This window comes from Aegilops tauschii, chromosome 1 (assembly GCF_002575655.3).
Source record: "Aegilops tauschii subsp. strangulata cultivar AL8/78 chromosome 1, Aet v6.0, whole genome shotgun sequence".
Lineage (NCBI taxonomy): Eukaryota > Viridiplantae > Streptophyta > Magnoliopsida > Poales > Poaceae > Aegilops > Aegilops tauschii.
Window position 1 is genome coordinate 46,007,231 of NC_053035.3, and position 17,017 is coordinate 46,024,247.

Here is a 17,017-nt window from a genome sequence, read left to right on the forward strand (position 1 = left end):
CTTTCTTGGAACGAATAATGAAATGACAGAACTGACGAAGGCATCAAAATACTATAATGTTACACGTCGACACCTGTACGACAGTTATCATAGCCATTTAGAAATTGTACCTCACTTGATTCTTTAAGTTGCATTATTGTAGCCACCAAATCAAGCTTAGCAGATATTTTGTTTCTCCTCAGTTGATGACCAGTTTGACTCTCGCAAACACAGATTGGATGTGTCATTTGTGTGAAATTTCTATCATTATTTTCTAGGATTTTGACATTTGAACGATGTGCTTGTGAGTCTTAATAGGACTAGCTTCTTTCTTATTATTGATGAGAACATCTCAAAATATATTATTTTCCCAATTCTCACTGTAAAAAGTGGAGGGTATAAACAAGAACTGAAAATCACGCAAAATCCAATAGCTTTCTTCTTATTTTAGGAAAAACTACCGGCACCCGAGCCATTATGCTAGAAAGCCGCGAAAGCACCACTTGGTGTTTTCACAGCTAAAGGGGGAAATTTATGGAACTTAATTTCTTGAGTACGTACTATGAAATAACTAAACAAATTAGCCTTATGGCCTTGAATTTTATTTAGGTGAACCAGTTTCTGTTGAGAACAAATTTGCCTTGCCTTTCAAGTGATTCCCTTGGTAGGGGTTTCGTGCCATTATATATAATCTCAAGTTGCTTCCATGGTAAAGTTGATGTGGTCCTTCCTTCCTCGTCAAAACCAGCAAAAAATATTTCCTACTTGTCTGCTTCAAATTTTGCTTGATGAACACCTTCAGAGGCATATCGAAGCTAGTAAACAAAAGCAATACAATCATGGGATTGGAGGATGCCAGTAAATCTAGTACCATGCATGCACCTTCCAGTTCTTTCTTCTCGAAAGGAACGAAACCGAGACCCGTTTGGACCAAAGGATTTTGATAACTCCCGCGAAAGTAAACTTGTTTCCTACGAAAATTCGTGTTGAATTCATCTGTTCCGCACATGCCCTGTGGTGGAACAAATGCGTGCGAGTGTGCACGATTCTCGATTCAGTCGCATATTTGGAGGGCATCTATCTATCCATATATATGCATCTCTTTCAAAAAAAAGATCTTTATCTTATCTAGCAGTGATCTTACTACTGCATATGGTGGCTGTCAAAAACATGTGCCCTTTCACGTGACGGATTCCCTCTCCAAACTTTTGGTCGACCAATGACTCGATCGACGCCGACAGCTGCCGTCGGGTATATCTCACCATCCCCGACAGAGAAGCTTTTACCTGACAAAATCACTGCAGCGTCCCGTCGGATTTAACAGCAGGCGAGGTCATGTGTCACTCCATGCTACTGTCTTCAAACAGTTCTGAATTTTTGCTGGAGAAAATTGCACAGGAAACTGTCATAGTCCAACTGTTCTACAGTTTTCTAGTGCTTCTGAAGTATCTGTTTTTGTTCCATGCTATTTTTATTGATGTAACCATTCATACTTTTTTGGAAACCATCCATTTCAGAGAGATATTTTTCCATTGGAAATCACCATTTTTACTAATTGACATTTCTAGGCATACTTTGTAGAAAGTCTACAGAATTTAGGAGTCATGCATGTCAGATGTTATCATTAAGTCCATAATTATTTCAAGAATTTATATTCTTGCACCAGATACTTTGGCATCCGTTAGAGCCAAATCTTGTAACAGTGCAAGAACAAACAACAGTACAATTCAGCAGTGGTAGTTGGCTATAGAGCAAAAACAAGAGCCAACTGACATCCAAGAAAAGGGACTGGAATAATTCCCAAAGTAAAGGTTCCTCTTATCTTATGGTATCGGTACTGCTGAATTTCAGTGACAGGTTTGTCTACAACAATGGTATAAATCCATCTCAGATGGTGAGATGAGCTGAGGTTAGTATCTGACATCGAGAATTATGGGACCAATGCGCTGATGCAGAGAGCGCAAAGAAGAAGGGACATTTCACTTGGGCAGCATGGGAAATACAGTCATGAATCCAATCCACTACATGAAACCGCCCCGGCGCAAGACCGAAAACGCTGAAACGCCAGAGGGGCAAAAAGATACTGGCTTCCCAGAAAATTTACAGTATGGCTTCTTTTTCAGCGGGGGTGGTGGTGGTGGTGTTGGTTGCTTGACGATGATGATGGCGCCATCGGGTCGAACCGGAATGAGGCCGATGGGGCGCCGGGGGCAGCTGCCGTGGCGGTTTTGGAGAATCCTGATGATGCTGCAGCGGACGATGACGACGAGAAGAGTGGCATGGGTTGTGTTGGAGGAGGGTGGCTCACCCTCCATGCCCAGGTTGGAACAGCCCCTGTGGCCACCTCTGGCCTCCTGCTATGATCTCTGGCTGCTTCCTGCATAAATAAAGAATAATTTAGCTTGCTCATGTAGGATAAATTCAACAAAATTGGCAGAAATTGAATTGTTCTTTGTTTCTTTCGTAGAATTGGTCTAATTCCTGTCGCTTTGGTCGACATAAAGGAGAGGTACATATGTCCAGCTAAACTTTCTTTTGGAAAAATAAAATAAGAAAACGACACATGTGAAAATACTCTTGAACTTTACCAGCTGAGGAATCTGAGAGGATAATTTAGGAAAAGTGAAATGGCTTTTGATTTTCAAAACAAATGGAAAACTGTGTGTAATAACCCTATTACAATAAGGTGCCGACTTGCGAGCTTTCTTTTGCTTCCAAGTAAAGCTGTGAGCTGTACTCATACTATTAAAATAGAATTGGTACGATTCAGATCTGTTTTCTCGCTATAAATAAATAAAACCTCTGAATGGCGGTCGTACTATTATAAATAATACCATAAAAAATAGAACACCAAAACGTTCTTAGCCACATAGGAATATTGACCAAATTATTGGAGTGGGCTAAATCTGAATCGTCAACTCTCTAGGATGTTCCTTTCGGAGGAAAATCAAGCATATTTATACTATATACGTATATCCTATGACTAGTAGTAGTGCTACCCAATTAGACAGTTTGTGAGAACTCAAGATCCTACATATGAAAATTGTGCTAGGAATTAATGACTCCGAACTCGACAGCGGATGGGTGGACTATGAAAAATCAGGCCAACTTGAGCTATAACTGCAGCCACACAGGAAAATGTTTAATTGACGCTAAGTACAACAGTAACAGCTGCAAGGGCACTATCAGTCTGCATCAGCCAGTCCTGATTGCAAAACAGAGTGGCGTCGACATGCTCAATATGTAGGGTGCGATCCATATCAGGCGTAATCAGAGCCACCATGAAAATTTTAGGTGAAAGGTGCTTTAAAATTTAGTATCACCTCACCTCATTATTTAAAAAGAGGGGATATGATTGGCCATGCCAGATTGGTGGATGCTCGGTCAGAAGGGGGTATCGATGAGGGATTGCGACCATCTCAGGGGGAGCATCGACCTGCATAACACGCAAAAGATTTTTTCCAGTTGAATGTCAACTAATAATCTTCTCAAGCTATTTAATTTCTGAATGAAAAATAGATAGATAACCATAGTCAGGCAGGAAAGGTAAACATGTTACTGTGTGGTGAATATAATTTGGGCGGTGGGTCAGCCGACGGTGAAATTTAATTTTGACAATAGCTGTAGAAGTTCCTATGAAGTAAACTAGGAAAAAGACTTTGTTACGATAGGACATCATACTGCAGTCACTAGCATGGTGATAGTGAAACTCAATTATTAATCACATAGTGGATCAGGTAGCCATACAAATCCAGCAGTGAAATTGGACTGGTTGCCTAATCTTTTAAAGAAAGCATTTGTACTTGCCTTTGGTCTCTTTAGTTCAGAGCCTTCATATGATCCATGGTGGAGTTGCAGGCCAAGGCTGCTCTTATCCCTTTTGGGACTTTGTGAAGTTGGTTGAGATATGCTCAAGTTGAGGTCGACATCTGCGCCTGCCAATCGTCATAATCAAATGAAGTTCATTAGCTAATCTCCAACGCAGAATTTTGCCAAATTACAGATACAGACATGACAAGGTTAAAAATAAAAACAATCAACTTTCTTATCATGTTGTTACCTTCAGCAGCAACTTCATTGAGCAGCTCCGCATCATAGGTGCTCGGCTCGAAGTTCGTCACGGCTTCTCTACCGTTGCATTTGATCGCCGCCTTGTCGTAAGCCCTGATTTTTCCGGGACAAGAAAAAGAAGAAGAGAAACAAAGAGAAGAGATTCGAGTCGGTACTTCGGTTGATGGAGAAAAAAGAAACAACTTTTTTATTGTGCATCAATGGGCAGAATCCAAGCTCAGGAACCTTGCAGCCTCTACTTCATTGTCGAATAGCCCAAGATATATGTACCTGCACCCAAGCATGTTGTTTGAGGAACTCCCTATCCACTGCCTACTATCTCATTTTATTTTTCCTGATCTATGCATCTTATTTTTCAACCTAAGAACTACTGCTTAAAATACATTCCTAATGGATCATGGGATCTTGTTTGATCTGATCATGACTCTCTCTTATGAGATTCAGATTCAGATCAGATAGGCCACAGCACAATCACATCCAGAGATGCATATGTAACTTCACAAGTGCATTCAGTGCAACATGCCATGAAGTAAGAAATGTAAAATTGGTTCAAAATGGAAGGGGAAATTTTTCTTACTTCTTGCCGAGGAACTGGCCCATGCGCGCCTCCCACCGGCCGCACTTGTGCAGGGTTACGCCTCTGTACTTGGAGCTGCCCCGCGAGAAGCCGGTGCTCTGCCGCCGCAGCACGTGCACGAACTCCTCCTTGGACAGGCCCTTCATCTGATCCAGAACATCCACCAAAGAACAACAACAACAACAACAACAGAGTCAGAATTTCTTTAGTTCATCAGTTTCAACAACAGTACTAATGCACTCTGCATCTGAATAATTTGGTTGGATCAGGAACACTGGTTGGTGTCTTTGGTGATCACCTGCTTCATGTCGTCCTCGTAGTCGCTGAGGTTGAAGTTTATGTCGGCGTCGACGCCACGGAACTTGATCGCCGCTCGATCGTACGCCCTGCGGAACATCCCAAGGTCAATTTGGCACGGTGAAATGAACAGAGTGGACATGACTTCAAGGTTTCAGTACAGGTAGTTCAGGTGATGATCACATCACAATTATGTACTGCGTGCTTAATTAAATTTGTACCTTGCAGCAGCATGTGCAGTGTCAAATCCACCCAAGTACACCTGCTTGCCGCAATCCCTGCATTCAGCGGTGAACAGGAGCAAGAAAATTTGTAAGAACTGAAAATCAGCTGGTGATATTTGAGGAAAAAATTGGGTTTCTTTTTGGGGGTGGTTGGAGGGATTTGTGTACGGACCAGATATGGGATTCCCAGCGGCCGGTGCGGCGGTAGAAGGTCACGCCGCGGTACTGCGAGCTGCGGGAGCGCGGGCCGCGGCGGCTCTTCTTGGCCACCGGCGGCGGGGGCGGCGCGTGCGCCTGCTGCTGCTGCAGCTGCAGGATCCTCATGTCCGGGGGCGGCGCCGCGGGGCGGAAGAAGCCGAGCTCGGCCCAATGCTGCGGCACGGGCATCGGCGGCGGACCGCCGGCGGCGGCCGCGGCTGGGAACAGCTCTTGCGTGACGAGTTGTTGCGGCTGCAGCAGGTGCTGGTGGTAGTGCCGCGGCGGCGGAGGCGGAGGCGAGGGGGTCGCCTCCTCCTCGTCGTCGTCGGCGCCGACGTCGTTCTCGCCCTCGGCGGACGCCGAGCTCCTCAGGATGCTGAACTCGAGCACCGCCCGCGGCGCCGGCGCCGGCTGGCGCGTCGAGCTGGAGGCCTCCTCGGCCGGCGCGGCGCCTCCGCCGCAGGACGCCTCGGCGTTCAGCACCGACGACTCCGACGTCCCGGAGTCGCTCCGCGCCACCGCCGCCGGCTTCTCCTCCACGTTCAGATCCAGCTCCATCGCCGAGATCACCACTTCCGAACTTCCAATCAATCAACGAGAACACACCTATATATGTATCAAACCCAAACAATCTCAATCACGAGTCGCTGGCTCGATCGATCGCTTGCTCTGCTACTTTTTCAGGAAGAAGAACCAGAGGAGGTACAGGTAGAAGCAGGTGAGTGCCGACGCGTTCTTGCGGTACATTTAGCCGCCGCCGCCTCAGTCCCAATCTTGGATGAGCATCCTACGCGCCGCCGGAGATGGCGCGACGATCCTATTCCTACGGCCGCTAGCTAACCTCACGATTCAAGAAGAACAATTTTACATCGACGGCCAATCCGCCGACGGTATCGGAAAGGTGGGAGCTTTTGGAGTGAAGGATGTATATGTGACAAAAGCTTTGCGAGCTCCGGCGAGCGGCGGGTGGGAAACGGCCGGAGACGGGGACGAAAGGGCGGAGTAGAGAGGGTGTGTGGAGAGGGTGGAAAAAGAGGCCGGTTATATAGAAAGCGGGGTCGCCGGAAGTAGCCGGTGGCAGCCGGTTATCCTTAAAACCATTCCGCATTTGGGCGTCCTTCTTTTCTTCCTTTTGTTATCTCAAGTCTCCTAGCTTTATTTGGTATTTTTGTTGGGGGCAAATTATAAGGAGCAAAGGAAAGAAAGTCAATTATTTCAAACTATCTACTGCTTCAGTAAAAATTACAGTATATAAACTTTGTAATTTCGATGATGTTTTCAATGCTTTTGAGGACAGACCATTGGTCTTACAGATATATCACCACCACCACCACCACATTTCTACGGTTCTACTGAACACTCCTAGAATTTTGTTTGAGAAAATCAGAAAAATAATAATTATTAGATGAAAAGAATACAGTGCCGTTCCATGCGGATAATCGTGCATTGCGACATTGGCTAGCGACGAGTTTTTGTTGTTGTCTACGCAATTCACCTTTTGATTACTTTTCACCGGGTCTTTAGGTCTATAATCGTAACGGACAACCTTTCCAGCTCATTTGCTTATCGTGTTTGGCGAGCCAAAACCCGTCTACGTTCTTATCCACAATTAGATGGAAGAACATTAAGAGGCGAATTGAGTAGGCGATGGGTGGATAACGAGCTAGCTCATATCGATTTATTCGAACCCAGTTAAGCTTCCATGTTCTTAAAAATATAAGAGACAATTGTCGCTCTGGCCTTTAGAAAGCATGGACCCACTTAACCAAAGGCTATAATCGTAACGGACCAATCTTTCCAGCTCATCAGCATGTTGTTTTTGGCTAGCCAAAACCCGTCTACGTTCTTATCCTCACTTAGAAGATGGAAGAACATTAAGAGGCGAATTAAGTAGACGATGGGTGGATAACGAGCTAGCTCAGATCAATTTATTCAAACACAATTAAGATTCAACGTTCTTAAAAATAAAAGAGACATATATCAATAAGACCTTTAGAAAGCCCGACCCACTAAACCTAAGGCTATAATTGTAAAGGATCAATCTTTGCATCTCATTAGCTTAGGGTGCTTGGCGAGCCAAAGCCAATCTAGTTTTTATCCATCTTTCAAAGATGGAAGAACATTAAAAGGCGAATTAAGTAGACGATGGATGGATAACTCTCTAGCTCAACCCGATTTATCCGAAATCAATTAAGCTTTTCATGTTCTTAAAAATAGAAGACATTTACCGATCAGACCTTTAGAAAGCCTGGCCTGCTAAACCTAAGGGAATAATCATAAGAGGTCTCAATCCTTCTAGCTCACTAGCTTTGTGTGCTTGGCGAGTCAACAGATCGGTCGATTTATTCGAACCCAATTAAGCCATCATGTTCTTGAAAATAGTATAGACATTTGCCGGTGTGGCCTTTAGAAAGCCCAACCCCACGAAATCTAAGGCCATAATCGATTAGTCGTAACCGGCCAATCTTTCCAGCTCACTAGTTTATCCCTTTTAGCAAGCCAAAGCTAGTCTACATTCTTTTTTTTTTTGATAAAACTTCCAAGCTATTCATCAATTGTCATGACAGTAAAAAGAACACAAGAAATGATAAAAATTACATCCAGGTGAATTGATCACCAAGCGAGAATTACAAGCACTGGAGCGAGCCGAAGGCACGCCGCCGTCATCACCCCTCCTTCCTGAAACCGGGCAAAACTTGTTGTAGTAGATAGTAGGGAAGTGTTCGTGCTAAGGCACCACAGTACCAGCGCACCAGAATAGCACCAGCCGCCGATGAAGAGAAGCGTAGATTAGAAGAATCCAACCTGTAGACAGACAAACGTAGACGCACCATGACTGGATGCATGAAGTCCACTGAAGAAACCATGGAGCTAGTCTATGTTCTTATCAACACTTGGAAGATGAAAGAACATTAATAGACAAATTAAGCAGAAGATTGGTGGATGACGAGCTAGCTCGGCTTGAGTTATTCAAACCCAACTAAACATCGATGTTCTTAAAAATAGAAGAGACATTTGCGCATTAGGAAACCCGACCCCACTAAACCCGAGCCCGAGCCTAACACAGGCCCAGATAAATAAACATCACAATTTCTATTTATAATATTATTTTAATTGTTGTAATTATTTTTGAGGTAACTAAATATTGTACTCACTCAGATCCAAAGTAAGTGTCACAATTTTAAATTAAGGTAATGAAGTATTATATAAACATTTTCTCAAAATCCTATCTTTTGCCGATCTGGGCCATTTTTTGAGCTTTCCGGCCGGGCCTCAATCTAGAGCCCGAGCCCAGCCCAATCGTCGGGCTTCGGGTTAGGGCCACTAGGCAGGGCTTCTCATGCCCAGGTTTACATCAAACCATGCAAGTTCAGGAAGAAAAGATGCCGAGGAATAATTTTATACTAATTAACATGATGCAAAGGTAACTGTGCACTGAGCTAAGTTACACACCCTGTCAAGGGCTGTCCAACCCTAATGTCCCTAGAGGATCGACAGGGACATACATGCATGCTGTGTGAATATTGGAAACCACGGAGGAGGAGAGTAGTTTCTCATAATTCTGAGAAAACTAATCATATGGGGCGACGTGGAGCTCTAGCAGCTACGCAAAATTTAACATTTTGTAATTGATCTGAGTTGGCCGGGTACACACCTGCATAAATTATTTGAGTGTGTGTTCCCTTTTACTAATGGACCACGAGGAGCACACTGGTTGAATGTGCACACCTCATCCACGGACCACGTGTGCCACTTGATGCATCTTGGACAGCTCATCGCGCCCATGATTCGATCGTATCGATCTATCCCACGTAGTACTCTCGGAGCTACCTATGCCTAGGTTTCCGGCCGTCCGATTCATCCAACAGATTAAAGCTTTTTTAGAAAGGAAAAAATACTGGCAAAATTAAGTTCATGTAAATTACTGTCGTAAGAAAGTTGTTCTTTGCAAATGGTAAAATGATGGGTGCACACTGTCAAATAGGCCCACCAAAATAAAAACAGGTCCACAATATTTGCAAGTCCACACAAAAGGTCCACAATATTTGCAAGTCCACACAAAAGGTCCACAATATATAGCTCGGCGTTTAATGCTCATTTCTTCTGGTCCAGGACATCCATGTAAGTTTTGTTATCAAAGAGCACGCTTGCTTATTGTGGTGGTCGTTAGGGCCAGGCTAGGAATTTTGCATTAGATAATTCTATCAGGCGCATTTAAAATTTAAAAATGAGGAACAATTATCGTTTTGCAATCTTAAGGTGCCTAAGTTTTCCTTATGTCAAGAAAGTCAAAGGGTGGTGACTTGCTCAACTGTAAGCTTGGGGGCTTACCTATCAAAGTATCTAGGGTGGCTGACCACGAAGAGCACACTGGGGGGCTTCCCTTTCAAATGCCATCTATTTCTTCAGACATGGATGCCTCTGGGAAGCAGCGGGGCGCTGAGCTCATGCAGGAGGCCATGGAGAAGATCATATGTATCCAAGTTACTTCCATCAACCTTCTTCGGTCGCCTGACTTCGTTTTGGTGGAGCCTGCGCGCTCTTGTGTGGAATTGGGGCCACCTGTCCCCTTCTATTGCCTCATTTACTCTGGTTGTGGTCGGTGTACTGCACTTTATGCCTGACTCTTTGTATGACTCTTAGCCTGGTGTGGGCTTTATTAATTTAAAGTCGGACGCTTCTTGCATCTTCGTTCTAAAGAAAAAAGTTTTTCTTATGTCTAAGTTGGTTTCCAAGAATTTTAAACTTAGTTTAGTGCAAAGTGCAACATGTGCTTAAAGGAAATATATAACTTGGTGAGAAAGATACAATTTTGACTTTTTATTAAACTGAATTCAGGGTTTTCAAAATCCACTTGTTGAGTTAGGATCCAACAAGTAAAATCCTACAAAATATAGTAATGAAAGTACCAAGCGTTCACTCTATAAGGTCAAGAGTGGACACCTTTTGATTTTCTATGTTCCCATTTTTTGTGGTCCACACCTACAATTTTGGGGATCTTGTTTTATGTGATCCATATTGAAATATCTAAGTAGAACTCAATAGTTTTATGTGATCCATATTAAAATATCTAGAAAGACTTATACTTAGGAACAGATGGAGTACATAAAACTGCTGCGTACCACGAGTGACACAGTGATTAACACTAACTACCCGCTAGAAACAATCACGTAAAACTATTGAGTTCTACCGACACATTTTTTTTGAGAAATTAGCGACACACCAATTAATTTTTTCCCATTGTTTCTGATATAGCTTATCACTCATGCCAAGTGTTGACACACTAATTCATACTCCCTTCGTTTTTATTTACTTTTCATATTAGAGTTGACTGAAGTCAAACTTTGTAAAGTTTGACCAAGTTTACAGAAAACAATATAAACACTCAGCATAACAAATTTATATGATGTGAAAGTACATTCAATAATAAATCTAATGGTATTGATTATCGTGTATGTTAACATTTTTGTTTATAAACTTTGTCAAAATTTACAAATTTGGACTTTGACCAAAGCTAATACATGGACTAAATAAAAACGGAGAGGAGATTATACATTTAGTTCAACGTAGAGCTCGCCGGCCAAAATACAAAGCTTTCTAGCTAGGTCGAGCCCACGGAGTTAGAGCAGGGTTTAGCCCACGTGAACAGTGCGCATGAAAGACCAACCAGTCGAATACGAAACACCATCAACCATTGGTCACACGTCGCTTTCGATCCACCTTAGCTAGCTGGCGCAGCCATAACCACTAGCCGAAAAAATAAGGATCTTTTTTTTTTTTGAAGTATCGTCTAGGCCGTCTAAATACATAGGGAGCGAACGTCTGCTCGGTCGCTTTCTGTGCACAAGGCGATTTGCGCTGCTGATCGCCACGCACGCGTCATTTCAGAGTTGTCGGTCCATTTTATCGTGCTCACAGCCAACGAGTATGTGCTTGTGAAGTTTTTTCTTTTTGCAGTTGAGTATGTGCTTGTGAAGTTTTTTTTTGCGGGGTATGTGCTTGTGAAGTTGGCATGTGCTTGTGAAGTCTTCCTAGTAAGCACGGATTAAGCGTAGCTTAGATGGTTTGATTCTTTATGATGAAATCAGCGCATCCTGGCACGGGTGCTTACATTCTGGACTATGTATTTTAGGTTCTCCGGCGATATTATTTCAACGGAGACCCACTCGCAATGATGAATCCAGAAAAATAATATAGGCGGTCTCAAAGGGATGAGGATTTGTGGCTCTCGGGTGCCATAGACCTCTATATAAATATAGCATTAAAAATATATCATATTTTTTTTAAAAAAAACTGAAGTTTTAGGATATCAAACCTGGATGTCCGTTGTACACCCGTGTTCAATTTCGTGTGGAATGGGTGTCGTGGGAATCTCGGTAAAAAGTCAGAAAAATCCTATGTATAAGGCAAAAAATGGGATGGATCGTATGTCAGACCGTATTTTCTTTGCCATGGATATGCTGGAAACTGAATACGGGTGTATAACGGGCACCCAGGTTTAATATCCCAAAAATTCAATCTTTTTGAAATTTCCTGATATTTTTTAATGCTATATTCATGTAGGGGTGTGTGGCACCTGGGGGCTCCGATGCATTTCCAAGGCTCAAAGTTAACGATGAGAAAATTAAGCATCATTTTAGAGAAAATAAAATTACCTCCTAATCCTTTTGTCTGAATAACCTTAAATAATCCCAGGTTGCTGCTGGAAACATCTAGTATTTGCAGGATTTTTTCTGTACTTTTTGAAAAATATTAAATTTTGAACAACCTTTTGGATCGATCTAGCTAAATAGTCATTATCTCCCGGTTCACTTGTCCACTTAAGTTCCAAATTTCCCAGACTATTACTGAAAACATGTATTATTTACGAGATATTTTTTATTTTTTGAAAAATGTCAAATTTTGAATCTGTTTAGCGAAACTATCTGCTAATCCTTTTGTTAGTATAAGCTTAAAATATGTTTTCTCTTCATTTCTGTAAATCTGCAAATATGTTGTGTTGGATATCAATAAAATATTCGTGAACTGGTTAGAGTATTTTGATTTCTTTAGCAAAATAGCTACTATCCTCATGGGGGCGAATTAAAGGAGGTCTCTGCTATTCCACTATCAAGAGTTAGGGAAGGCGGGAGGTAGCTTTTGTCATCGCACGTACCTCCTTAACCCATCATCGCATGGTAGTAATTTCCTTCAAATCCATAAAAGGCAAATGTGTGTGTTCGACATTCATATCTGGAAGAACATGAACATAAACATTCAAAAGAGGATCATGTATCATATCGGTATTCATTCCATACACATACTGGGGTTCCTCCATATCCCCGAGAACTAGGGAGTTTACTCGGACATGGGGACGGTTGATAACCCACAAGTGCAGGGTGCGCAATAGTCTTTGATGAAAGTAATACAAACCATTGATTCGACACAATGGGGAGCCAAAGAATACTTGTAAACTTTAGCAGTTGTCAATTCAACCACACCTAAGACAAGTACTTTCTTGAAAAAATTATGAGTGGTAACAACAATATGATGAATAACGTGGTGGTGTATGTAACAAAGTTTCACAACATCAAAAAATATTCATCAGTTGCCAAGTACAAGTAACTTCAAGAGGGCCAACAAAAGCTTTAAAACATAGGCATGGTGATGGATAATGGGATGTTGCATGGATGATTTTTATACGCAAAGAGAATTAATCCACGAGGGTCACTACCTAGCTCATGTTCATGATTATGTGTTATGTGTAGGCATGCATTCCATAACTTGAGAGACATGTTTAACAAGAGACTGCCTCTCATCTACAGTCCTACCCTCCCTTATCAAGGGGTCCTATTAGAAACTAGGGGCAATTAAGGTATATCAAAAAAATGCATCAACACTATGAATACATGTTATCCTCAACTCATAGCTACTCCCATTGATATCATGGGTTGTCACTTCTGGGGTCTCAGGATTGAAACTATGATAGGTATATAACTTGCATGGTACAACCAAGTACAAATAGACATAAATGACATATAAGTTCAGATCTGAAACCATATTACTCGGATCCTAGTAATAAGCATTGGGCACAACAAAGTCATGACAACATCGCTCCACGAAAAATCATTAGACTAGGTGTTGGGGATATGACACCGTGATATAACCAGTTGTATAAAGGCCGGGTCATATTACTAGCGACTCTTGGAGTTAAACTTCAGATGGGCCAGAGCGATCAAGACGCAAGACTGGAAGGGCGGCTCACAAGATGGGCCGGCTTAGGGCCCAGAACCAGAAGGTGGCGGTGACGGTCCAGAAGCATAAGCCGTCACATGATGACTTGCTAGAGGAGCAAGGAGACTTAGAGTTAGACTCAGTCACGAGTCATAACACGACCCAGACTCTTGTAAACCCAGGGGCTTCGACCTGTATATAAAGGCGAATCCCCGGGACAGTTGAGACGGGTTACAATCAATCGACAGCTAGGTCAAGCAAGTTCGCTCCCTTGGAATCGATACTCAAGCAATAAGCAGAAAAGCAGGGGTAGGTCTTTACCTCCACCTTGAGGGGCCGAACCTGGGTAAACTCGTGTCTCTCGACCCGCTCAACCCCGACAGGCTAATCACCGTTTGCGATGGCCTCACGTCTAAGTCCTCACACGAGGACATCTGCCATGACAAAACCAGGACAGTAGGATCATTCCCCCATCAACATGAAGTCTAACACATGATAAATCCCATCTAGTTCCCATCCATCACATGTGCCTATAGCGGATTACTCACACATATATAGTAGGGGAAAACACGATGGTGATGATGGAGAAGGGTTTGATGATGATGTCACCGAAGAATCTCCTCTCCGGAGGCAATAACCTAGCCTCCAAAAGCACTCCGAGAAGAAAACGATGGTGGTGGCTTCTCCGTGTTGTACAAAATCCGAGATGGAGGGTTTTAGAGGCATATAAAGCTAGGGGCCACCCGAGGCTGACCAAGGGACCCACCCAGGCTCTAGATGCCTTGTTGGGGTGCCCCAGTACTCAGGGTGCTTGGGGGGCGCCTAGCACTGTATCCCTTCTGACTTGAAACATCTCGAACATATTTTATTTTTATCCAGCTATTTCTGCACAAAAGATAATGTCATTTTTTGCTGAAAACAATGTCAGTTTGGGTTATTTATTTATTCATTTGAGCAAGTTTTGAGTCCAAAGTTAAGCAAAAGTATTCGAAAAAGGACATTCGTTTGGGACGTATTAATGACAAACATAATCACACCGATCATGTTAATAACACATGAATGATTAAGCTAACACACATACAAATCCACACTAGGGATTGGTATTACAAGAGATTAACAATGTGTTGGTGATGAAGATTGATGTCGAGGCCTTGTTGATCGGGTTGATAGCGTGGTGTGTCCTTCTGCTGATTCCCCCTCTGGATCCCGTTGAGGTGAGGTTTCTTGGTTCTAGAGTGAGTTCTGATCTCTTTGTTCTCTGAAGCATATGCAATTCGTGATGGTTTATGCATGGTTTGCTCAGCATATGGTACACTTCAGAATCATTCTCTATTCGGACAATGAGCAGGTTATATTCACTCCAAGGGTTCATCAACTCTAAGGGACAATGTACTGCTATGTTTGCTTCTCTTTGGCATATATAATACATATGAAATTTCATCAAATGTGCTTGCTTGCAACATGCAACCATGGAATGTAGCTAAGCTGACCACTGCAGAGAAGCCCCCATCACCTAGATTCCTCATGAAAATACTCATAAATGATGCAACCATTGTTGAGAATGAATAAATGAATCCTAAGAGTTTTCCTGCAAAAAGAAAAAATCAGCAATCGATCACAACCGACAATGATCACATCCATTGCAATTTACACGCACTAGTAGAAAACGAGACATTAGTCCAGGTTCATAAGGGCCTTTAGTCCCGGTTGGATAGCCGGGGCTAAGGAATTGGGACTAAAGGCCCCCCTTTTTAGTCATGGTTTTGTTACGAACCGGGACTAAAGGGGCTCCACGTGGCCGCTGTGGAGCGCTCAGGCAGGAGGACCTTTAGTCCCGGTTGGTAACATCAACCGGGACTAAAGGCCGCCATGCGTCAGGCGTTGCCAAGCGCTGGGGTTTAGGGTTTTGGAGGGTTTAGGGGTTTCATTTTGTGTTTCCCTTTTCTTTTTGTATTTGCCATTCAATTCTTTTTCATTTAGGGTTTTCATTTTCATTTTATGTTTCCCATTCAACTCGACCCTACTACATATAGCAATGAAGGAACCATTACACAACATCGTCATGAATATATATTCGACGCTACTATATATAATACACGTTCATGCATATATACAATATATATCTCTTACGATCCCTAATATCTAATCACCAAAATTCCCTACCAATTCTTGATGGTATTCTCCCGTTTTAGGTATGACCTCTTCAAGTAAAAATCCCGCCAATTCCTCTTGAATTGCTCGTACGCGATCCTTTGGTAGGAGTTTGTCCTGGATCCGTTCGATCTAATTTAAAGAAGGGCGTCGATATATATGAATGAAACTCAACACAATTGATGGTAATAAAATAAAATCGTGAATATTGTTTACTTACTTGAAGTTGTTGTAAAATTCTGCCCTTCTTACAGGATGCTGATACGTCTCCGTCGTATCTATAATTTTTTTATTGTTTCATGCCAATGTTTTATAACTTTTATGTACTTTTGGCAATAATTTATATGATTTTCTTGGACTAACATATTGATCCAGTGCCCAATGCCAGTTTCTGTTTGTTGCATGTTTTTTGTTTCGCAGAAAATCCATATCAAACGAAGTCCAAACGTGATAAAAACTTACGAAGATTATTTTTGGAATATATGTGATTTTTGGGAAAAGGAATCAACGCGAGACGATGCCCGAGGAGTCCACAAGGCAGGGGGTGCCCCAGGGGGTAGGGCGCGCCCTGGCCCTTGTGGCCACTCCGTAAGGCGGTTGGTGCCCTTCTTTCGCTGCAAGAAAGCTAATATTCAGATAAAAATCGTGTTAAAATTTTAGCCCAATCAGAGTTACAGATCTCTGGGAATTTAAGAAACGGTGAAAGGCCAGAATCAGGGAGCGGAGAAACAGAAGGAAACAAAGAGAGAGAGAGAGAGATCCAATCTCGGAGGGGCGGCCCTCCGCCGCCATGGAGGCCATGGACCAGAGGGGAAACCCTTCTCCCATCTAGGGGGAAGGTCAAGGGAGAAGAAGAGGGAGGGGGGCTCTCCGTCCTCTCTCCCGGTGGCACCGGAACGCCGCCGGGGCCATCATCGTGACGACGATCTACACCAACAACTTCGCCACCGTCATCATCAACTCTCTCCCCCTCTATGCAGCTGTGTAACACCCCTTCTCCCTGCCGTAATCTCTACTTAAACATGGTGCTCAACGCTATATATTATTTCCCAATGATGTATGGCTATCCTATGATGTTTGAGTAGATCCGTTTTTTCCTATGGGTTGATTGATGAACATGATTGGTTTGAGTTGCATGTTTTATTATTGGTGCTATCCTATGGTGCTCTCCGTGTCGCGCAAGCATGAGGGATCCCCGCTGTAGGGTTTGCAATATGTTCATGGTTTGCTTATTGTCTGTGTTGCGTGAGTGATAGAAACACAAACACGGATAAGTGGGTTATGGCGTATGGGAATAAAGAGGACT

At 42.9% G+C, this 17,017-nt stretch overlaps 1 protein-coding gene across 4 annotated transcripts; it reads right to left on the reverse strand.

Moving 5' to 3' along the window:
- Positions 1 to 1,773: 1,773 nt before the first annotated feature.
- On the reverse strand, positions 1,774 to 6,411 carry LOC109755676 (APETALA2-like protein 1). Of its 4 annotated transcripts, XM_073507513.1 has the most exons (10): positions 6,053 to 6,409; positions 5,321 to 5,952; positions 5,146 to 5,202; positions 4,926 to 5,013; positions 4,628 to 4,773; positions 4,276 to 4,320; positions 4,040 to 4,143; positions 3,787 to 3,914; positions 3,308 to 3,415; positions 1,774 to 2,356 (listed from the first exon to the last, which is right to left on the reverse strand). In XM_073507513.1, exons 2-10 carry the CDS (start codon positions 5,902 to 5,904, stop codon positions 2,099 to 2,101), a joined length of 1,518 nt encoding a protein of 505 aa, XP_073363614.1. In that variant the 5' UTR covers positions 5,905 to 5,952; positions 6,053 to 6,409; the 3' UTR covers positions 1,774 to 2,098. The 4 variants fall into 4 exon arrangements, with proteins under 4 accessions (XP_073363614.1, XP_020170161.1, XP_073363617.1 ...); XM_020314572.4 differs by having other exon boundaries at positions 5,321 to 6,411; XM_073507516.1 differs by lacking the exon at positions 4,276 to 4,320.
- Between the last annotated feature and the right edge of the window lie 10,606 nt (positions 6,412 to 17,017).

What these genes read in the sequence shown, in the direction of transcription:
- LOC109755676 (XM_020314572.4), bottom strand. Translation starts at nt 5,904, where the DNA reads ATGGAGCTGGATCTGAACGTGGAGGAGAAGCCGGCGGCGGTGGCGCGG. An exon ending in CGCTGGGAATCCCATATCTG is followed by an intron (nt 5,203 to 5,320) that starts GTCCGTACACAA and finishes CGCTGAATGCAG; the next exon opens with GGATTGCGGCAAGCAGGTGT. An exon ending in CAATGAAGTTGCTGCTGAAG is followed by an intron (nt 3,915 to 4,039) that starts GTAACAACATGA and finishes GACGATTGGCAG; the next exon opens with GCGCAGATGTCGACCTCAAC.